A 15,945-nucleotide genomic window follows, 5' to 3' on the forward strand; every position below is an offset into this window, starting at 1 on the left:
TCCTCCATTTAATTTTATCAAAACTGTAGTAATCAAATAATTTGTACTAATAACATTACAACTTCCACTTGTTTATTTTGGTCAATTTTAATCCTGTAAGGCACAAGGTTTATTGGGTAATTTGGTTATGAGATAACAAAATGCTGTCATTAAATACACAAGGGAAGGAGAGACCATTGAAAAAAAACAGGAAGTAAAAAAGATCCCAAGGAGTGCTGGTAATAAAGAAAAAATACAGTAACATGCTGTTATTTAGGAGTCACCATAAGCACAATGAATGTTAAGAAGCATCTTGCTGTTCCTAAGATGAAAAGATCAATGGCATGTTTCAGTTTAGACATTTCTGGCAATGAACTGCACTGAAAGAGGGAAGCAATATAAATGAATGAGAATGAATTAGGGGTTTTTGAGTTTCAAGCCATGTTTATGGACATGTATGAGTGGCGTTCGAGTTTTCTCTCTGTGCAATAAGCCTTCAAAAGTCAAACCCAGCAGAGTAAGAAGAGAGAAAAGATTTCCACTGCAGGCTGTTTCTCTGTTGCTTTGAGGAATAAAACCCAATCTCCTGCTCCATTGATCCTGCTCATGCCTTAAGCGTGCCACATCTCTCCTCTACAGGTCAACACTTTCATCTCCTTTGTGTTCCCAATGGTCGTCATTTCTGTGCTCAACACCATCATCGCCAACCAGCTCATGGTTATGTTCAAGCAGGCTGCCCAGGAAAACCAGGTCTGCACCATCGGTGGGCAGCAGACGATGCTCAGCATGTCCATGGAGCCCAACCGCGTGCAAGCCTTGAAGCATGGCGTGAGGGTCCTACGTAAGTACTGGCATATTTTGGCATGGAACTGGCTACAAGTGTCAAAGTTAATACAATTTGAAGAGTAATAGATTGAAATTGATAAGCACTTTCATCCTAAACCTATCTTAAATGAAAATTAGCTGGTTTTGGAAACCCAAATTGCCCCCAAATGCTTTGACATTTTCCAACACTGTCTCGTTCTTGTATCATAGCCCCAAACTTTGGAAATATAATTTGTCCCCTTGCTCTCTTTCCTTCTCCATCTTTTTCTTTCTAAGTCACCAAGAGTTTTCTAGGGAATTTTATCCTCTATTTTCCACTATTTTCTTTTTCTCCTAGTGTCACTTTTCTGAGTTCTAACCTCCCTTTAAAGGACATTAAAAAAATCATAGAGCAAAAGGAAGAGGTTTAAGTATTACTTAGTTGGTCAGGAAAAAACCCAACATTTAAACATATTTCATGTTCTGTGAAGCAGAAACAACCTGATAACATCAAGTTTTCCTGTTCCTTCTTCTATTCCTGGCCAGCTCTACCCTGAACCTCTTCCAGCTGGGGCTGGGTTTAGGCTTTGAGTGTGACCAGGGGACTGGTGTAGTTTTAGACCCAAACTTACTTTGTTTGAAGAGCTGCACTTTACCTTCTCCCACCAGCTATTGGGCACCCAGTGTTTTGCAGAGTATTTGCAGCCACAATACCCACAAAGACATTTTTTGCCCCAAGCCAAATCAGTATGGCTGTGTTTAAGATTTATCAAAACCCTTATTTATTTATATGAAGAAAAAAGCTGCTTCTTATATGATTTTAACTAAATCTTGCAGCCTTTTGAGGGCTGACTATTGAAACATCTTTCAGCCAAATTCCCAAGCTTTGTTGTGGAAAATAGCTTTACCTCTATTTCACATACAATAGCGGGTTCATATTTGCACATGTGGTGTCTCAAACAACATTTATAACTGGGAACATAAGTGGCCATTAGTGACCTGCTTAGGTCATGGGTATTCATAACTTCATGGAGAAGCTAGACAGAACTGTGAACAGAAAGAGATTCAATCTAGGGTTTTTTTAGCCTTCCAAATAGACACATTTAAGGTAATCACAAAGAAACCTTTTTGTTTGCCTTTGTCTGTTGATATGTAGAGCTGAAGAACAGACCTGATCACAGAGACTCTGAAAAAGCAAAACTAGCCCAGCATTTTAATGATTTAGTCAACAGCAACTTGAGCCTTGCCTGTTACCTCTTTATTCTTTTACTGCAGAGCTTTGGTCCAGACAAAGGTTAAATAAAAGATCCTGCACCGAGGAACGGAGCTGTACTGCAAAATAGTGGATGGCTTAATGAAATAAGCTGAGGAAAAGACCAAAGTGTCTGGTAGCTTAAACAGACAATACAGCAAAAGTTGTTCAAAAGTAGTACCCAAAAATAACTGACAAACTGTGATTGTTTGTTATTAACAAACTTTGAGCTGTGAGAGTCACATAAGATGGTGAGGAGTAGTTAGCAGGGAGCTTTCTGACTGGTGCTTTTAATGGCAAAGCTCTTGGTAGCTGAAGAGCTTTGGCCAAGGCCACTCTTCCAGCAAGGAAATAAATCCCTCAAGAAGGCACCAAGAATCTCCACAAGATTTTTCCAGCTGTTATTCACACGGGATATGTCCTATGCAGCTCATTATTCCTACTTCATGTGCATCACAGCTCCTAATACCATGCTGGGAAATGCCCACTGAGAAAAAGAACTACAAACACCAGAGGACATGGAATTCCCCATAAGTATCTTGTTGGACTGGGATATTTACTGCTTCCACATCCTTTATCAATAGGGGGAGAAAGTGTGAGCCTTGCTTCAGTGCTGAGCCTGCAAGGATGGGGCTGTGCAAGTCACTTGGTTCCCTGCTTACTTTTTCTGTTTCCTAATGCTTCCTCCTGCTGCCATTAAGTGAGAAGTTGCCTTTTCTCACTTGTGCTACAAACATCTCACACGTTTCTCTCTCCTTTTAGTACTGTATACTCTTTAAACATCAAGAAGAGAGAGCTTTTCATGAATAATAAGTGCGAGACCTGAATTTACACCTGCCATTCTCTGGCATTGCTCAGTGGTGGTGGAAGAGCATCACTCACCAACAGGTCCAAGAAGTTTAATTTACTTCTTCTCCTTTCCCAGGCAAACTTTTGCTTTTTTATGTACTGCAAAAGCTGAGAAAAGTTAGCAAAAGTGTGGGGGTTTCAGTATCTAGCCTGAAATGGTGCAGAAATGGGTCAGATGTGGCACCCTGGGGTCCTATGGCAGTGATGCACAGATGTTAAAGCATCTCTGCAGTGTCACTTCAGCAACAGGGCTGAACTCCCTTCCCTGCTGGGAAAGCAATGAAAGAGTGGCTGCTTCCTCCTTCTCTGCACTGAGGAAGACCCAGAAAATAAGAAATTCATCATCAGTTTTGTCTGTGATTCACCACACGATGCAGAAAGGCTTTTTTTATCTACCAAGCATGAGTGAAATCCTGCTGCATCTCATTTTGCAGATGCACTTGATTACTGGATGTGCTTGGCTCACATTTCCTTTTGTCACCTATTCCTTATAGCTCTTTTTTCTTTCAATAAATCAGACCTGTGAGCTGTCTGAAAAGTAGCAAAATGCACATGGACACAAAGGATTTAACCTGGGGCCCATGGCAGCCAAAACCACGTAGGCTCATATATAGAAGAGGATGGGGAAAGAAAAATGGCACTTGTCTACACTAATAGAACTGTTGGCACAAAATCTGAGCTCCATAGGGATCAAGTTATTTTCCATTTCCAAAAGTGAACTTTGGCTTGAAGTACAAAGAGCTTGATACACTTTTTAAAGGTTGAAATGTTTCAGAACTAGTGCCCAAAAAAGACCTTTTCTGCAGTTCATGGTGTGCAGAGCTGTTGGATGAGATCAGAGCAGCCAACACCTTCCTTCTTCCCTCCATGCTGAGATGGTGTATTTTATTGACATTGAAGTAGGAGCTAAAACGTTCAGGTCAACAGCTTCATTCAAAATATGCACATCATTTGGTGGCGTTTATGTATTTCTTGGCTCTGTCTGACTTTGGTCATGTACAAAATAATTAGGGAGATTGGGATCAAGGAAAGCATCAGCTCGGCTGCCAAGGAGCCACCCGTTAATTCAGTAACCATGTGATTCCTGATTGTAATTCCCTCTCTGCTGTCAGCATTCACCAGGTGTGAGGATCCAAATTCAGGCAGCTCAATGTACTGGCAGCTTCCCAGCTCTTTAGTGAGGGTAACAGGGAAAGTCTCCATCAGCGCTGCTGCTACATACCTCTCACCACGAGATTTTGTTCCTTCCTTCATCCATCCAATATTCCATGTTTCCAATTGCAAACCACCTCCAATCTCTGTTATTACTCCTTGGCTATACTGCAGTGATGAGAGCTGATTGCTTGGGCCATGTGTGTTGCTTCATGGAAGGATGAGTATTTTCTGATTGCCTGATGAGTTGATAACATCCTAAATAAATCTTAAACAGAGCTGTGCACACACGTACCCTTCAAATAAGCAGCCTTCAGTAGGTAAAACCTCATGTATGCTGTGCACACTATCACATGCTGTATCCAGACATAGAAAGACAACATAAATCTTCCCTATCTGTCTCACATTTCCAAACAGCACTGAAAAATCAGGTGATATTTGAGCTTGGTTCAGGCTGAAAGCACAGTTTGGGCAAAATGTCTTCTCAAAAGGGGACCGTTTTGTGACAAGGATTAAATGTCCCATCAATACACCAGCCTGCAGCCCGTTTTTCACTGAGCAGCCCTCAATACCTCCCTGACCGCCTGTCAGATCTGTTCTGGCTGTGGATGGAAGGAAGCAGTTACTGGATGGCACAGCTCAGCTCTGACAACATTGAGACAAACTGATGGGCATCAAGAGGAGAGTTTGCATGTCCCTGGGTGGGCATTGACTAAGCCTATTAAAATGCAATCAGTTCCAGGTACCGTTTGCTCCATTAGAGAAGCTGCTTAGTGAAAGCAATTATAAAGGACTTAGAAAGATTTAACCAATTACAAGAATATCCTTTGGTGTCCCACAGCTGGCTGGGTGATGTCTCCTTAAGGTGCTTCTTAGGAGCTGAAGTCAGACTGTATTCTTTCACTGAAAATCCAAGAATTTGTAAATGATGGTTTCTGGGGGTCTGTATTTCTTCAAGTAACACTAGACAAAGGCCAAGTATTAATGAAGCATCCATGCAGCCTGCATTTCATTAACTTGTGCATTAATAATTCCCTTTCTGCAGGAATGTTCTGAAGAGTTCATTCATTTCCCCTCTCTGATGCTCCCAGCCTGAGCTATCTGTTTCAGGAGAATATTGCTATGAGATTTAGTGTAATCATCTCGCAACCAGGAATAACAAATAGCTAATACTTGGCAGTCACAATACACAGAAGAGCACCAGCCTGCAAATGTGCTCCTTAGGCAGATATAGTTCATAATTCCTGTATACTAAGGAAATCAGATTTGTCCATGAACCATTTCTTTTGGAAGAAAGGAACTAAATTCACGGCAGTTTGTATCCCTGATAAAAAGCTTGAGCAGCTCCAAGTGGAGTTCAGCAAAAGCGCTGTGATATTAAGGGTGAGTGGAAGTTGGGTTTAACAGCTCAAGTGTCACATTGAAATCTGGGAGGACAAATTAGCTATAGAACAGTTGTATATATTTCCCTGAGATGTTTGTACATGTAGGTTTACTTTAGAGCCTGCCAAGTGACATCAAGAAAGCAGTATCAGAGCGCTCTATAAACACCCTCTGAGGAGCAGGAAGGGGTGATGGCTGTACCTCTCAGGATAGGGGTACTTTGTTCTCCTCTCCTAAGCCATGTCCTTTCCCTGGCACTGCAGTTCTGGCTTCAGTGGATTCAGCTGGGATTCAGGCTCCTATGGCTGCATCTCTGAAGACAACTCTAAGGCTTGTCCTGCCCTACAAGTGGATTTTCCAGGTGTAAAACCCTGTCAATGTGAGCATTTAGAAAGCTAACTGATGTGTTTTTAAACAGAAAGTCTGGCCAGGGCCTTAGTCATTGCAGAAGCATGCAGTGAATAGAGCTCCACGGTCCCTCTGGAACACTTCCTTCTTGGAGGAAAACTTGGAGGACCAAAGGATGCTTGAAACCCAGAACTGGAGAGAAGAGAAGAAGGAGCTGCAGACGATGCTAGTTCAGATTATACCTGATCTTACCAAGTAGAAATAGCCTTGAAGGTGGTGAGGAGAATACAGGAGCACTTATCTATCCTTCAAAAAGGAAATTTTCTTTCTTTCTTTCTTCTTCCTTCTCCTCCAAACACCTGCATATCCCCTGGAGAAATGGCAGGAATAAAGTTTAAATGGAATCAAGCAACTTTTTGTTTAATTTCCAAAATAAATAATTGCTTTAGAAGGAAACAGAGGATGAGACCCCAGTCTGCAGTGGGTCAGCAGTGATGCACTGCTAGCCAGACCCTCTTCTTGGGGGGGACTTTAACCTTCATTTTCTGCCTTGCTCCTTAGGGATGAAACCAGTGGATGCTGTAATCACCTGCAGCAGCAGGAATTCACATCCACTTTCAAAGCTGTCAGCTAAAGCCATTGAAAATCAAGGCTGGAGAGTATAGTCTGAGTAAAATATGCTGGTTTTGCATGCTAGAAGGTTTGTCTATTCACCGTGCTGTCTCACTGCCATTAACAAAGTGTTTAGGGGAACATGGCTCCTTTCAGGAGAGTTAGCATCTTCTACCTCTTCATCCAAGAAAGAGACAATCCTGCAGCAGTAGGAATAGAAAGAAGGAAAATGAAACAGAAAGATAAAAAGCAGATCTCTGGCTGCTGGGAATGGAAAATGAGGAGTCAAATCTGACGTTTACATTGCTCAGTAATACGTGCAAGAGGAAAGAGGGATTATATCCAGCAAATGCTCTGTGTTCTCGGGGGTGTCTGAAGGAGCCAAGGGCTCCCCAGGCCCATTGTTATTCCCAGTTTCTCTTTCTTTGCTCTCCTGAGTACTACTGGTGCATATAGCTCCTCAATCTGGTTACTATCGACTTTTATGGAAATCCTTTCTGCAGCCTTGTGACCCAAATAGCAGCATAAGCAGTTTTAATTTTACTAGGCTCATACCCACCCTTGCAGCTCCCATAATCCCTACTTTGGGGCCTGCTGGAATAAACAGTGCCTATGACCTGTCAGGTAGTGCATCATGTTAACATAAACAGCGCCTCAAGGTTTAACTTGGCAGTGCCAACTACATCTACACTTGGCCCAGCTTTGGCCATCTCTCATATCAAATGGCACAGTGACTCTTGCTCCACTTTGGAAGAGATTCTCTTGTAATAGCATCAACTAAATAAGCATATTAAACCCAGGAGCTTTGAATACACAAGAACGGTTTCTCCCAAAATTGACATTAATGCAAATCCCTGATATGAACCCCATAACACTGTCATATATGTTAGCAGTACCAGCTGGAGCGTGCATTCCTTGGGCAGCATTGGAGACACACAGCTGCGGATGAGCTGAAATGCAGAAAAGGCTGAGAGACGTTGTTCAGATGGGTCCGTGTGTACCCAAACAGCTCCTGCTTCTGCTCAGAGACTACAACACGCTCTTCCCCAGCTGCATGTGTTATAGCTGCCCTCGAAATGCACAGAAAAATAAGCAAATTGGCCAAAATAGTTTCAATGAAACTATCATAGATCTGAGCCTCTCTGAATGCTCCGTCAGCAGCAGAAGTGGTTTAAAGAGGGAGCAGCATCTCTCTTCTTCCTCTCCTGGACAGAAAGGAGGAGAGAGATGAGGGATGTCTTTGCTAAGGGCCACCCTAAACCATGGAGTTGTGACTCAGCATGACCCTGGAGGGGATAGAAGAGCTAAAGTGAGGAGGAAAACACCAGCCAAGTGCTTTGTACTGCAGCAGATCCCTGGGGTCCTGCATGAGTCAGCATCAGTGGCACATTACCCATCACTGTCCCGATGCTTTGAGTCACACCAAGCCTCAGACAGCCCCAGAAGAGAGACCACGGCTGAAAGTCCCTCCCAAGCGTGGCTCCTATGCTCAGTCAAACCAGCCTCCGAGCACTTAGCATGGTATTTTTACACATGATATATTGCTCTGTGCTCATGTTAACCCAACATGAGCTTTTTGAGATGCTGGCCCTGGAGAAGGGCTGTCTCCCAGCCTCAGCTACAGGATACACATAAGGTAAAATGAAATACTCGGTGCAATCTAATACAATTTAGCTTCCAGAATTGCTTCCACATCCAGTTTAGTCTGAAAATCAAGACTGGCACAGTTTAAATCTTCTTTTGCACAATGAAAAGGATGTCACACAAAATATATGTTTCCTTCTGCAGGACTTCCTGAGCAATAAACAAACAAGAGCTCATCCGCAACTGCTCCTCCTTCCTCCTCTCCCCATCTTCCTTGGGATATGGTTCAAATGGGCAGAGAATAAGGCCATTATAGGACAAACTAGAAGGCCAGAGGATGCAATAATTCAGGTTTTAATATGCAGTTACAGTGGGAGTTTGATTTAGAAGGGGAATGAAGATGCAGCTCATATTAGACTAAAGCTAACACATTCCCGTGTTTCATATCCATCCCTGGGGAGGGGAAAAAACCAAGACAGGATTGCCACCTTAAATCTTCTTGATCTGTTGTATGATAAAACTGAAACATACAGATTAAGGGTGACAAATACAGGTCAGGGTCTCCTAATCCGTGCAGCAGAGGCTGGTGGCACAGAACCGCACAGCGTGCTACCCAGCTGGGATTGCCAAATCAGACCCTAAGTGTCTCTGATGCACTTAGCAATGTGTTTAATAGAGTTTTAATTGCAGAGTGATTGCATGTGATATTACAGAATTACCACAGATTACTTAATTGACTATTTGTTTGCTGAGGTTAAGCGGATATTTCTCCCAATATGTGTTGTTTCTGCTATAGATCCTTGCCTCCATATTATTTAGCACAGCATTGTCTGAGCCACAGAAACAGAGATCCTCTACCAGGAGAAAACCATTTTCACTTAATGCTTTGGTAAATTTAACAGGCAGATGTGTGAGACTTAAAATTGGCTGTAGAAAGCATCCAAATCCTGCTGTTCCTAAAGAGCTACATGCAGGGGAAGCAGCTGGGAAGTGCTAGTGGATGTAGGTTTCTGCAAAAATTATGATGTGCGCAAATGAACCTGTGTTGGGAGCCCTTTGGGAAGCTGCTTTCACAGCCTGAAAATCCAGCTAATCCTGTACAGGTTCTGGGAAAGCAGATGGACTGGAGATGTGATGCTGGACCGTTCCTGTTGGAGGGGAAGAAGCTGGACAGTATCCTATGGCCCCTGGCAGGGCTCTGCTGGGGGGTCATGGATGGACTGCTCCATCCTGGGCAAAGCAAAGGAGCATCCAACAAAGAACTTAATTCCTGGAGGTGCTCAAAAGCAGGTGCTCAGAAACATGGAAGAGCAAGGCAGGCATCCAGCACTCCCTCTGAGCTTCCCAGTGGACATCCCCACTACTCCCGCATAATGTGTCATCTAGGGGCTGTCCCCATCAATGTCCCATCAACATTCCTCAGGGCAGGAGCAGATGCAGGTCAGCGTGATTCTCCTGACAGCATCTGAAAAGCTGCAGGCTGTCTGGTGATGAATTGCATCTGTGATCACAGTGACCATATAGCAGCCAGAAATATTCAGATTGAAATAATGAATTCACTTGGAAAAGAGAATAAAACCAGACCCTCTATCCTTCCTTCCAAAGCATGTCCCTTCAGTTGCCTGAAACTTTATTGAATAAATGGCTTTTGCAGCATTCCTGGAAGATGCTCATGTATCATGCAGGCTGATGCTAAAAGAATATAACCATCTCCTTTGTTAGTTATGAGATACAGCACATAGAGTTGAAATAAGGCTGTAAGTACAGAGCTGGACACCAGGAATTACTTATTTCTGTACAAATTAGGCAGTGGCTCTGTTAATGATGACACCCACAGAAACAGGGCACAGACCCTTCCTTCCCCACTCCACTGCTGAAGCCCCCCCATGCCTCTTGTCTGAGTTATGGTGATGGGGAGATGCAACCACAGCCAGACTTGCTCCTCCTGGACTGTGTTTTTAAAGGGAAACACATCTTTCCGCATGTCTCCTCTATGAGCTATGGCATAGTCCCTGTGGGATGACAGTGTCTGGGTCTGAGACATATCCACATAAGTATTTTCAATCCCAAGGCAGAAGGAAAAGCAGCCTTTGCCTCCACGTGCCAAATCTGCATTGCACTTGTGGTGCATAGCTCTGAAAGAGAGCTCTGCTGCTTCCTAGCCCCTTACAGGTCACATAAAGGACAAGAGTGATGTGTCCCTTACTCTCTGTACAGCAAAATTGGGATAAAGAATTAGCATAATTATTCCATTTAGCCTTGATTTTCTTCTTATCTTTTATTGTGTTATGTTTTAACTGAGATTTCTTTATTTCCTGCTAGGATTCTGCCAGAATCCTGTCATCTCATGCAGAGGTTGAAATGCATATTACAAAAGGAAACAAATCTTTCCCTTGATTGCCTGATCTGTCTCGTCTTTAATCTAGATTGACAAACGTGCTCTATCCAACAGCACTTTTATCCTTCAGAGCTGTTGCATTTTATTTTCCATCATTTGATGTCCCTTGGCTAGAATCGGAAAGGAAAAAAACCATATAATCTTTCTCTGGTTACCCTTTAATTTATCATTTTTATTATGGCAACGTCTAGAGCCAAACATCTTGTAATCAGTGTCTCAGGAATTGCACAAACGTGGAACAAAAGGATGAGCCCTGACACCAGAAAGCAGCTCCTGAGGCTGTTTAATGATCCCTAGCACCATAGGGGCTGGGACCAGTGGCTCCACATAACAAACTAATGGGATTACAGTGTCCCTGGCTCCCTGTCTACCTGGATGAAAAACATACACTAACATCTCTCAAGTAGTATGGGCAAAATACCCAGTACCACAAGGGCATGAAACACAAGGACAGATGCAAATACAGTTTCATAATCCAAAGTCTGAACTAGGCATCAGCAATCCTTTACCTGTAACTTCTTCTATCATAATGTCATTTCCCCCGTGCTTATTGTTATTTTCTGCTATCTCTGTTATGCTTGTTTATACAGACATTTGCAGGCTGGTTGTCCCTCAGGGTTATTAATTCTTTGCAGTGGGGGGGGTTTAGATAAAACAGTTTACAGCAATAAGCACCACACATACAGGTCTCTTTTTCACCCCGACAAAGAACTGCTAACGACAAAGTAATGGGTTTTTTCATACCTTGCAGGTGCTGTGGTGATTGCCTTTGTGGTCTGTTGGCTCCCTTATCACATTCGGCGTCTGATGTTTTGCTATGTCCCCTCCAGTCACTGGACAGAGTGAGTACCAACACAGGGGACAAGCTCCCACCATGCTGGGATGTGGTTTGGGGATGGGGCTGCCACGGTACCAGCAGACTTGGGGATGGAGATGGGGATTTGCAAGCATTCTCTACATGAGGGGTTAAAGCCTCAACAACCTAATTGTGGTTTGGTTTATTCTTTTGGGTTTCTTACCATTTTTACCAGACAAATTAAGAGTTTTAACATCTAAATCCCCATATGTGGGTGATGGAAGCATTAGTTCAAACCAAAATGCATCGTCAGCCCCTCCTTCTACTGTGGCTGCGATCACAGCCTCGCCACTGTTAACAACAGCAATGGATAGCCACCTCTGACAGGCCTCAGTGAAATGACATTTAGACAGGGGGGCTTTATACATTCAAAGTGGATTGCTGTCTCTATGGCAGAGGTATTGATCATCAGTCCTGAAATGGAGCAGCTCCTGTCAACGCATGATTTAGCTCCATGATGCCACATATCCTTAGTGACAGGAGAGATTACTACATAGGTGGGGAAAAACCTGCACAACCCACTGAGTGTGGGGCACATTATTCACTGGGTCTTGCAGGGAGTGGATCGAAATTAACTACTAGCAGTTGCACTGATCAGAAAATGTGCAGATTCTCAGAGAATATAGGGATAACTGCATGCTTATGCTGAATGCACGTGCACGGCTCACAGGTGTGCAAGGGCACACAAGCAGCTCCGTGCAGCCTTTCTGCTGTGTCAGGCCAGGTTCCTCAGCAAAGCAACCACAGAACTGATTATTCACTTTAACTATGCAATTAAGAGCTAATGCTGTCTGGGGATACATACCCAGGTAGCCTGAGACAGCATGAGACGCACTGTTCTCCCATGGTGTTGCATCCCTGTTCCCCCTGGGACCAGGACTATTCCCTGCAGTGAACGGGGAACAGATAGGGGATGGGAAAAGAAAAGAATCCACAATACCAACAGGCAGAGGAACTCTGAGACATTAAAATTTCATTAACTGCAAACATAGAAAAGAGTCATTTACAATACAGCAGTCTATTGAATGGAATTGTACATCCATCCGTAGTAAAAACCACAAACCTATCTTCAATCATGAAAACAGAGCTCTAGGCACACACTGGGACAAACTGCTTTTTCTTGGTTGCTTTCCTATAGGAAAAGCACTTAAAGCAGCAATCAATTATGTGATGACTGCCTTTGCTTTGAGCAACAGGGGTAGAGAAGTCTGTCTGCAGTTAGTGTGGATTTATGCATTGTGGTTGCATTCCCATATTACTTGTTTCTCCTTTTAAAAGCCATGAGCGATCCTAGGAAAACACTGAATTTACAGGCATATTAGGAATGGTGAAGTATCAGTACGGACCTAATCAAGAGCTTGCAGCATCTTGATGTGTTCATTTATAAATGCATCCTGCCCATGAAGATGATAGACATTTTCTATATTAATTCTTCCCATCTTCATAGAAAAACTGCTTGGAAGAACTGGATGGGTCATGCAGTACTTGGCAGTGCTGAAGGGGTGTGGAGGGACTGGTGATATACTCCAGCACACATCTATTTATCTTTTGTTAGGCAGCGCTCAAGCTAACAAAGAGGTCTGCAATTTCCACTGAGGTGAATGATCCTGGGCAGCATCTTCCTGCAAATGAGACCCATGTTATTAATAACTGTTTCAGCCCTGAGCTGTTGATCTCAGTTGGCCCAAGGAGAGGTATTTCCAAAAGGAAAGAAAAATAGCAATGCATTTTCAACCAATTCTAGTAGAAAACATTATATTGCAATGGTCAGGGTATGTTTCAAACTCACGCTATCATCAGCTTGCCCCTGGAATAGAAAATGCTATCCCAGATTGCATGCAGATCTCAACCCAGAGGCCCATTGAATGAGCTCTCACTGCTGGGAGGATACAGCTGCATCTGTTACTGGATCTTTGCTCTTCTGTAGGCTCTGTACACTAAAACTGCAGCCAGAAAAGTCAAGCCAATGTATATGCATGACACAGAAACAGATTTCCATCTGACTTCTCAGTGTCCAGAATCTATCTTTGATTCCAAAAGGAATGCACAAGGTAAATGCCACATCCGGACCCAGCGCATAAATAAGTTTCTAACTGCTAGTTATTGGGTTAAGACTCTCTTAGAGACATTTGACCTACGTTTGGCCAGTCCAAGTGGAAAACATAGACGTTTTCCTAGTGGCTCATGCACCATTGGTAAGTTCATGTCCCCAGCCAAGGAGGATTAGCTGAAAAAACAGCTCGTGCTTTTCTCACCCTTGTGACTTTGACTTGAGTTCTTCACACTCGACTTAGATTTTTCTCTTTCATCTGTTCTTCCAGCTCCCTTTTCAACTTCTACCACTACTTCTACATGCTGACAAACGTCCTCTTCTACATCAGTTCTGCGATCAACCCCATCCTCTACAACCTGGTGTCTGCAAACTTCCGACAGATCTTCCTGTCTACGCTCACGCTGCTGTGCCTGCCATGGAGGAAGAAGAAGAAACGACTGGCCTTCACCAGGAAATCCAACAGCATCTCCAGCAACCACACGTTTTCCAGCCAGGTCACAAGGGAAACTACATACTGAAGCCAAAGGATGAAGGGAAACGCATTTCATCGTGGAGTCAAAACTTGAGAGAGGCCTCTGTGACTTTCATGCATGGTCTCCAAATTCACGTAACACAAATGTGTTTAGCAAAGTCATTTTTGTTGGAAAAATAGGCTTCGTTCTGCCAGTAACTTTGAGGTTATTTTAAAGCATTGGCCTTGCCTCTTGTGAGTAATGTCTACACGTTTTGTAACTTCAGTCTGGCATAAATCAAGATGCAGTGTTAACTGGGAAGCCAAAATATGTTATACTTAGGCAAAAATCATACTGCATTCATCCTTGTCTCAATGCAGAGATGCCATGTTCACATCCAAGGGTTTGAGATCCCGTCTCTTGGTGGCACCGAGCAGAGAGTCTGATGAGGAGAAAGCAGTTTTGGACAGAAAGGGATGTTTTTTGGAGAATGGACATGATGTTCTATGGGATGTTCAATGGCCAAGGAGTGAAAACTCAGGGAGCCAGGTGGTTACTTTAGGAATATATCTACTTTGTGAGTAATATGACCTAGGTGCTCAAAAGAGCCAATCTGGCTCCTTGGAATGAAATAACAACATATGATGCCTTACCTAGGTTGGGGTGGCTGTGGCCTAGGGGAATGAGGGTCACCTTTCACTTTAGGGCATCTATAGTGCCTGGCACAGTGAATCCCTTCTCTCGCTGGTATTGGTACTGCAACATCAGTAAATAAGAAAGTCTCTGGCAAAGTCAAGAATGCAGAAACTGTGCCCAGCTGGAGCACTGAACATGAACAGAAATGGAAAATCTTCCTTTTTCCATATAGCCAAATCCTATTTTAAACCTGGGAGAACAGTTAGCTGGCCTGCATTAAGAGATAAAACAGTGTCAAGCTCTGTGGACCTTCAGATTTTTCCCATTCTTATTCCAATTTTACTTGTTTCCTTACCATGTTCAATAAGCTGATGGCTCAGAGGTCACATCAGCTGTAAGCAGCAGGGCCTCTTGTCCTGCCTATTATTTCTTTTTGCTACCAGACCTGTTGTCACCCTGATCTGCACAAAAGAATCTTCAGATATTGCAAATGGAGGACTCAAGAAGGTCTAAACTGGGGAGTCTTAGCTCTAAAATAACTTTCTTTTTTAACAGGCAAAGGGAACAGAAACAGGACCTGGAAATTCTCCTTGACATTTCTCAGTTGGTCAGGATAGGTAGCATGAGCTTTTCCCCCATATGGTTCCACTTTTAACAGCCCACTGTGTGATGAACCAACTGCCCCAGAGTCTTTGGCAAAGGAAATCACAGGCTTCTGGGACAAGCTAAAGGGCTTTCCCTGCTGTCACATCACCAGATGGTGACCTGCATGAACCTGGAACCAATCCATCATCCTCTGCAACCTCGGCTGTGATTTCATTGGTGGTGACTTTGTGTCCCCTTTCACACCACACTTTATTAGGAGAGCAGTGCTTGCCTCCTTATGATGACAAATGAGAAGAGTCACTTGGCTCAATTCTGCTTTCTGGTCCCATGTCACTCTTCAGCTAACAAGCACCCTTAGGACTTAGCAGAAGTCTCAGTGATGGAGATGTGGATCTAGGCCCAATGAACTCACACAGTGATGGAGACCACTTGCTGATCCACTGGGTACCTATGAATTCTCCTGCTATAGATGTGCTATCATGGAATATCTCAGGTTGAAAAGGACTTATAAGGATCATGGAGCCCAACTCCCTGGACTACTGATTTAAGTCCTATTGAGCTTAGGACATAGAGAAAACAACTGTGGGGCATTTGCTGTGTGTCGTTAGAGAAAGTCATATGCTTCTGAGGGATATATAACCTGGCAATTGTCAAGGCTTAGCATCATAGACCTGGCTACCATCAGCCGTGACCCCCAACCACACCAAGGACTAGAGGTTATTTTAACCCTTAGTACAGAATCACTCCAAAAGAAAGGGCTCAAAATAGAAGTCAGTGAGGCTTTAGTTTCAGTTTCTTCTGATTCAACCAAACTGCAAGCTCTCCTCTGTCATGCCTTCTCATTTCTTGCCCTGGTTGTACCAAACAGGGGGCAGAGAATACAGCTGACAAAGCACTTTAGTTGCTTGTGCACAATTGACTCCTCTTTGGCAAGAAAAACAGGTAATGGCATACACAAAAGAATAAAGAAAGAAAAAAGCA

At 43.4% G+C, this 15,945-nt stretch overlaps 1 protein-coding gene across 1 annotated transcript in view; it reads left to right on the plus strand.

The window, feature by feature from the left end:
* NTSR1 (neurotensin receptor 1) overlaps positions 1 to 13,966 on the plus strand; it is a 51,725-nt gene extending 37,759 nt beyond the window's left edge. Inside the window, exons 2-4 of the mRNA XM_005146781.3 lie at positions 619 to 820; positions 11,113 to 11,203; positions 13,539 to 13,966. Of these exons, the coding sequence (XP_005146838.2) occupies positions 619 to 820; positions 11,113 to 11,203; positions 13,539 to 13,788 (543 nt within the window). The 3' untranslated portion in view covers positions 13,789 to 13,966. The remainder of the gene's footprint in view (positions 1 to 618; positions 821 to 11,112; positions 11,204 to 13,538) is intronic.
* The last annotated feature ends 1,979 nt before the right edge of the window (positions 13,967 to 15,945 follow it).

The sequence above is a fragment of the Melopsittacus undulatus genome, chromosome 10 (assembly GCF_012275295.1).
Source record: "Melopsittacus undulatus isolate bMelUnd1 chromosome 10, bMelUnd1.mat.Z, whole genome shotgun sequence".
Lineage (NCBI taxonomy): Eukaryota > Metazoa > Chordata > Aves > Psittaciformes > Psittaculidae > Melopsittacus > Melopsittacus undulatus.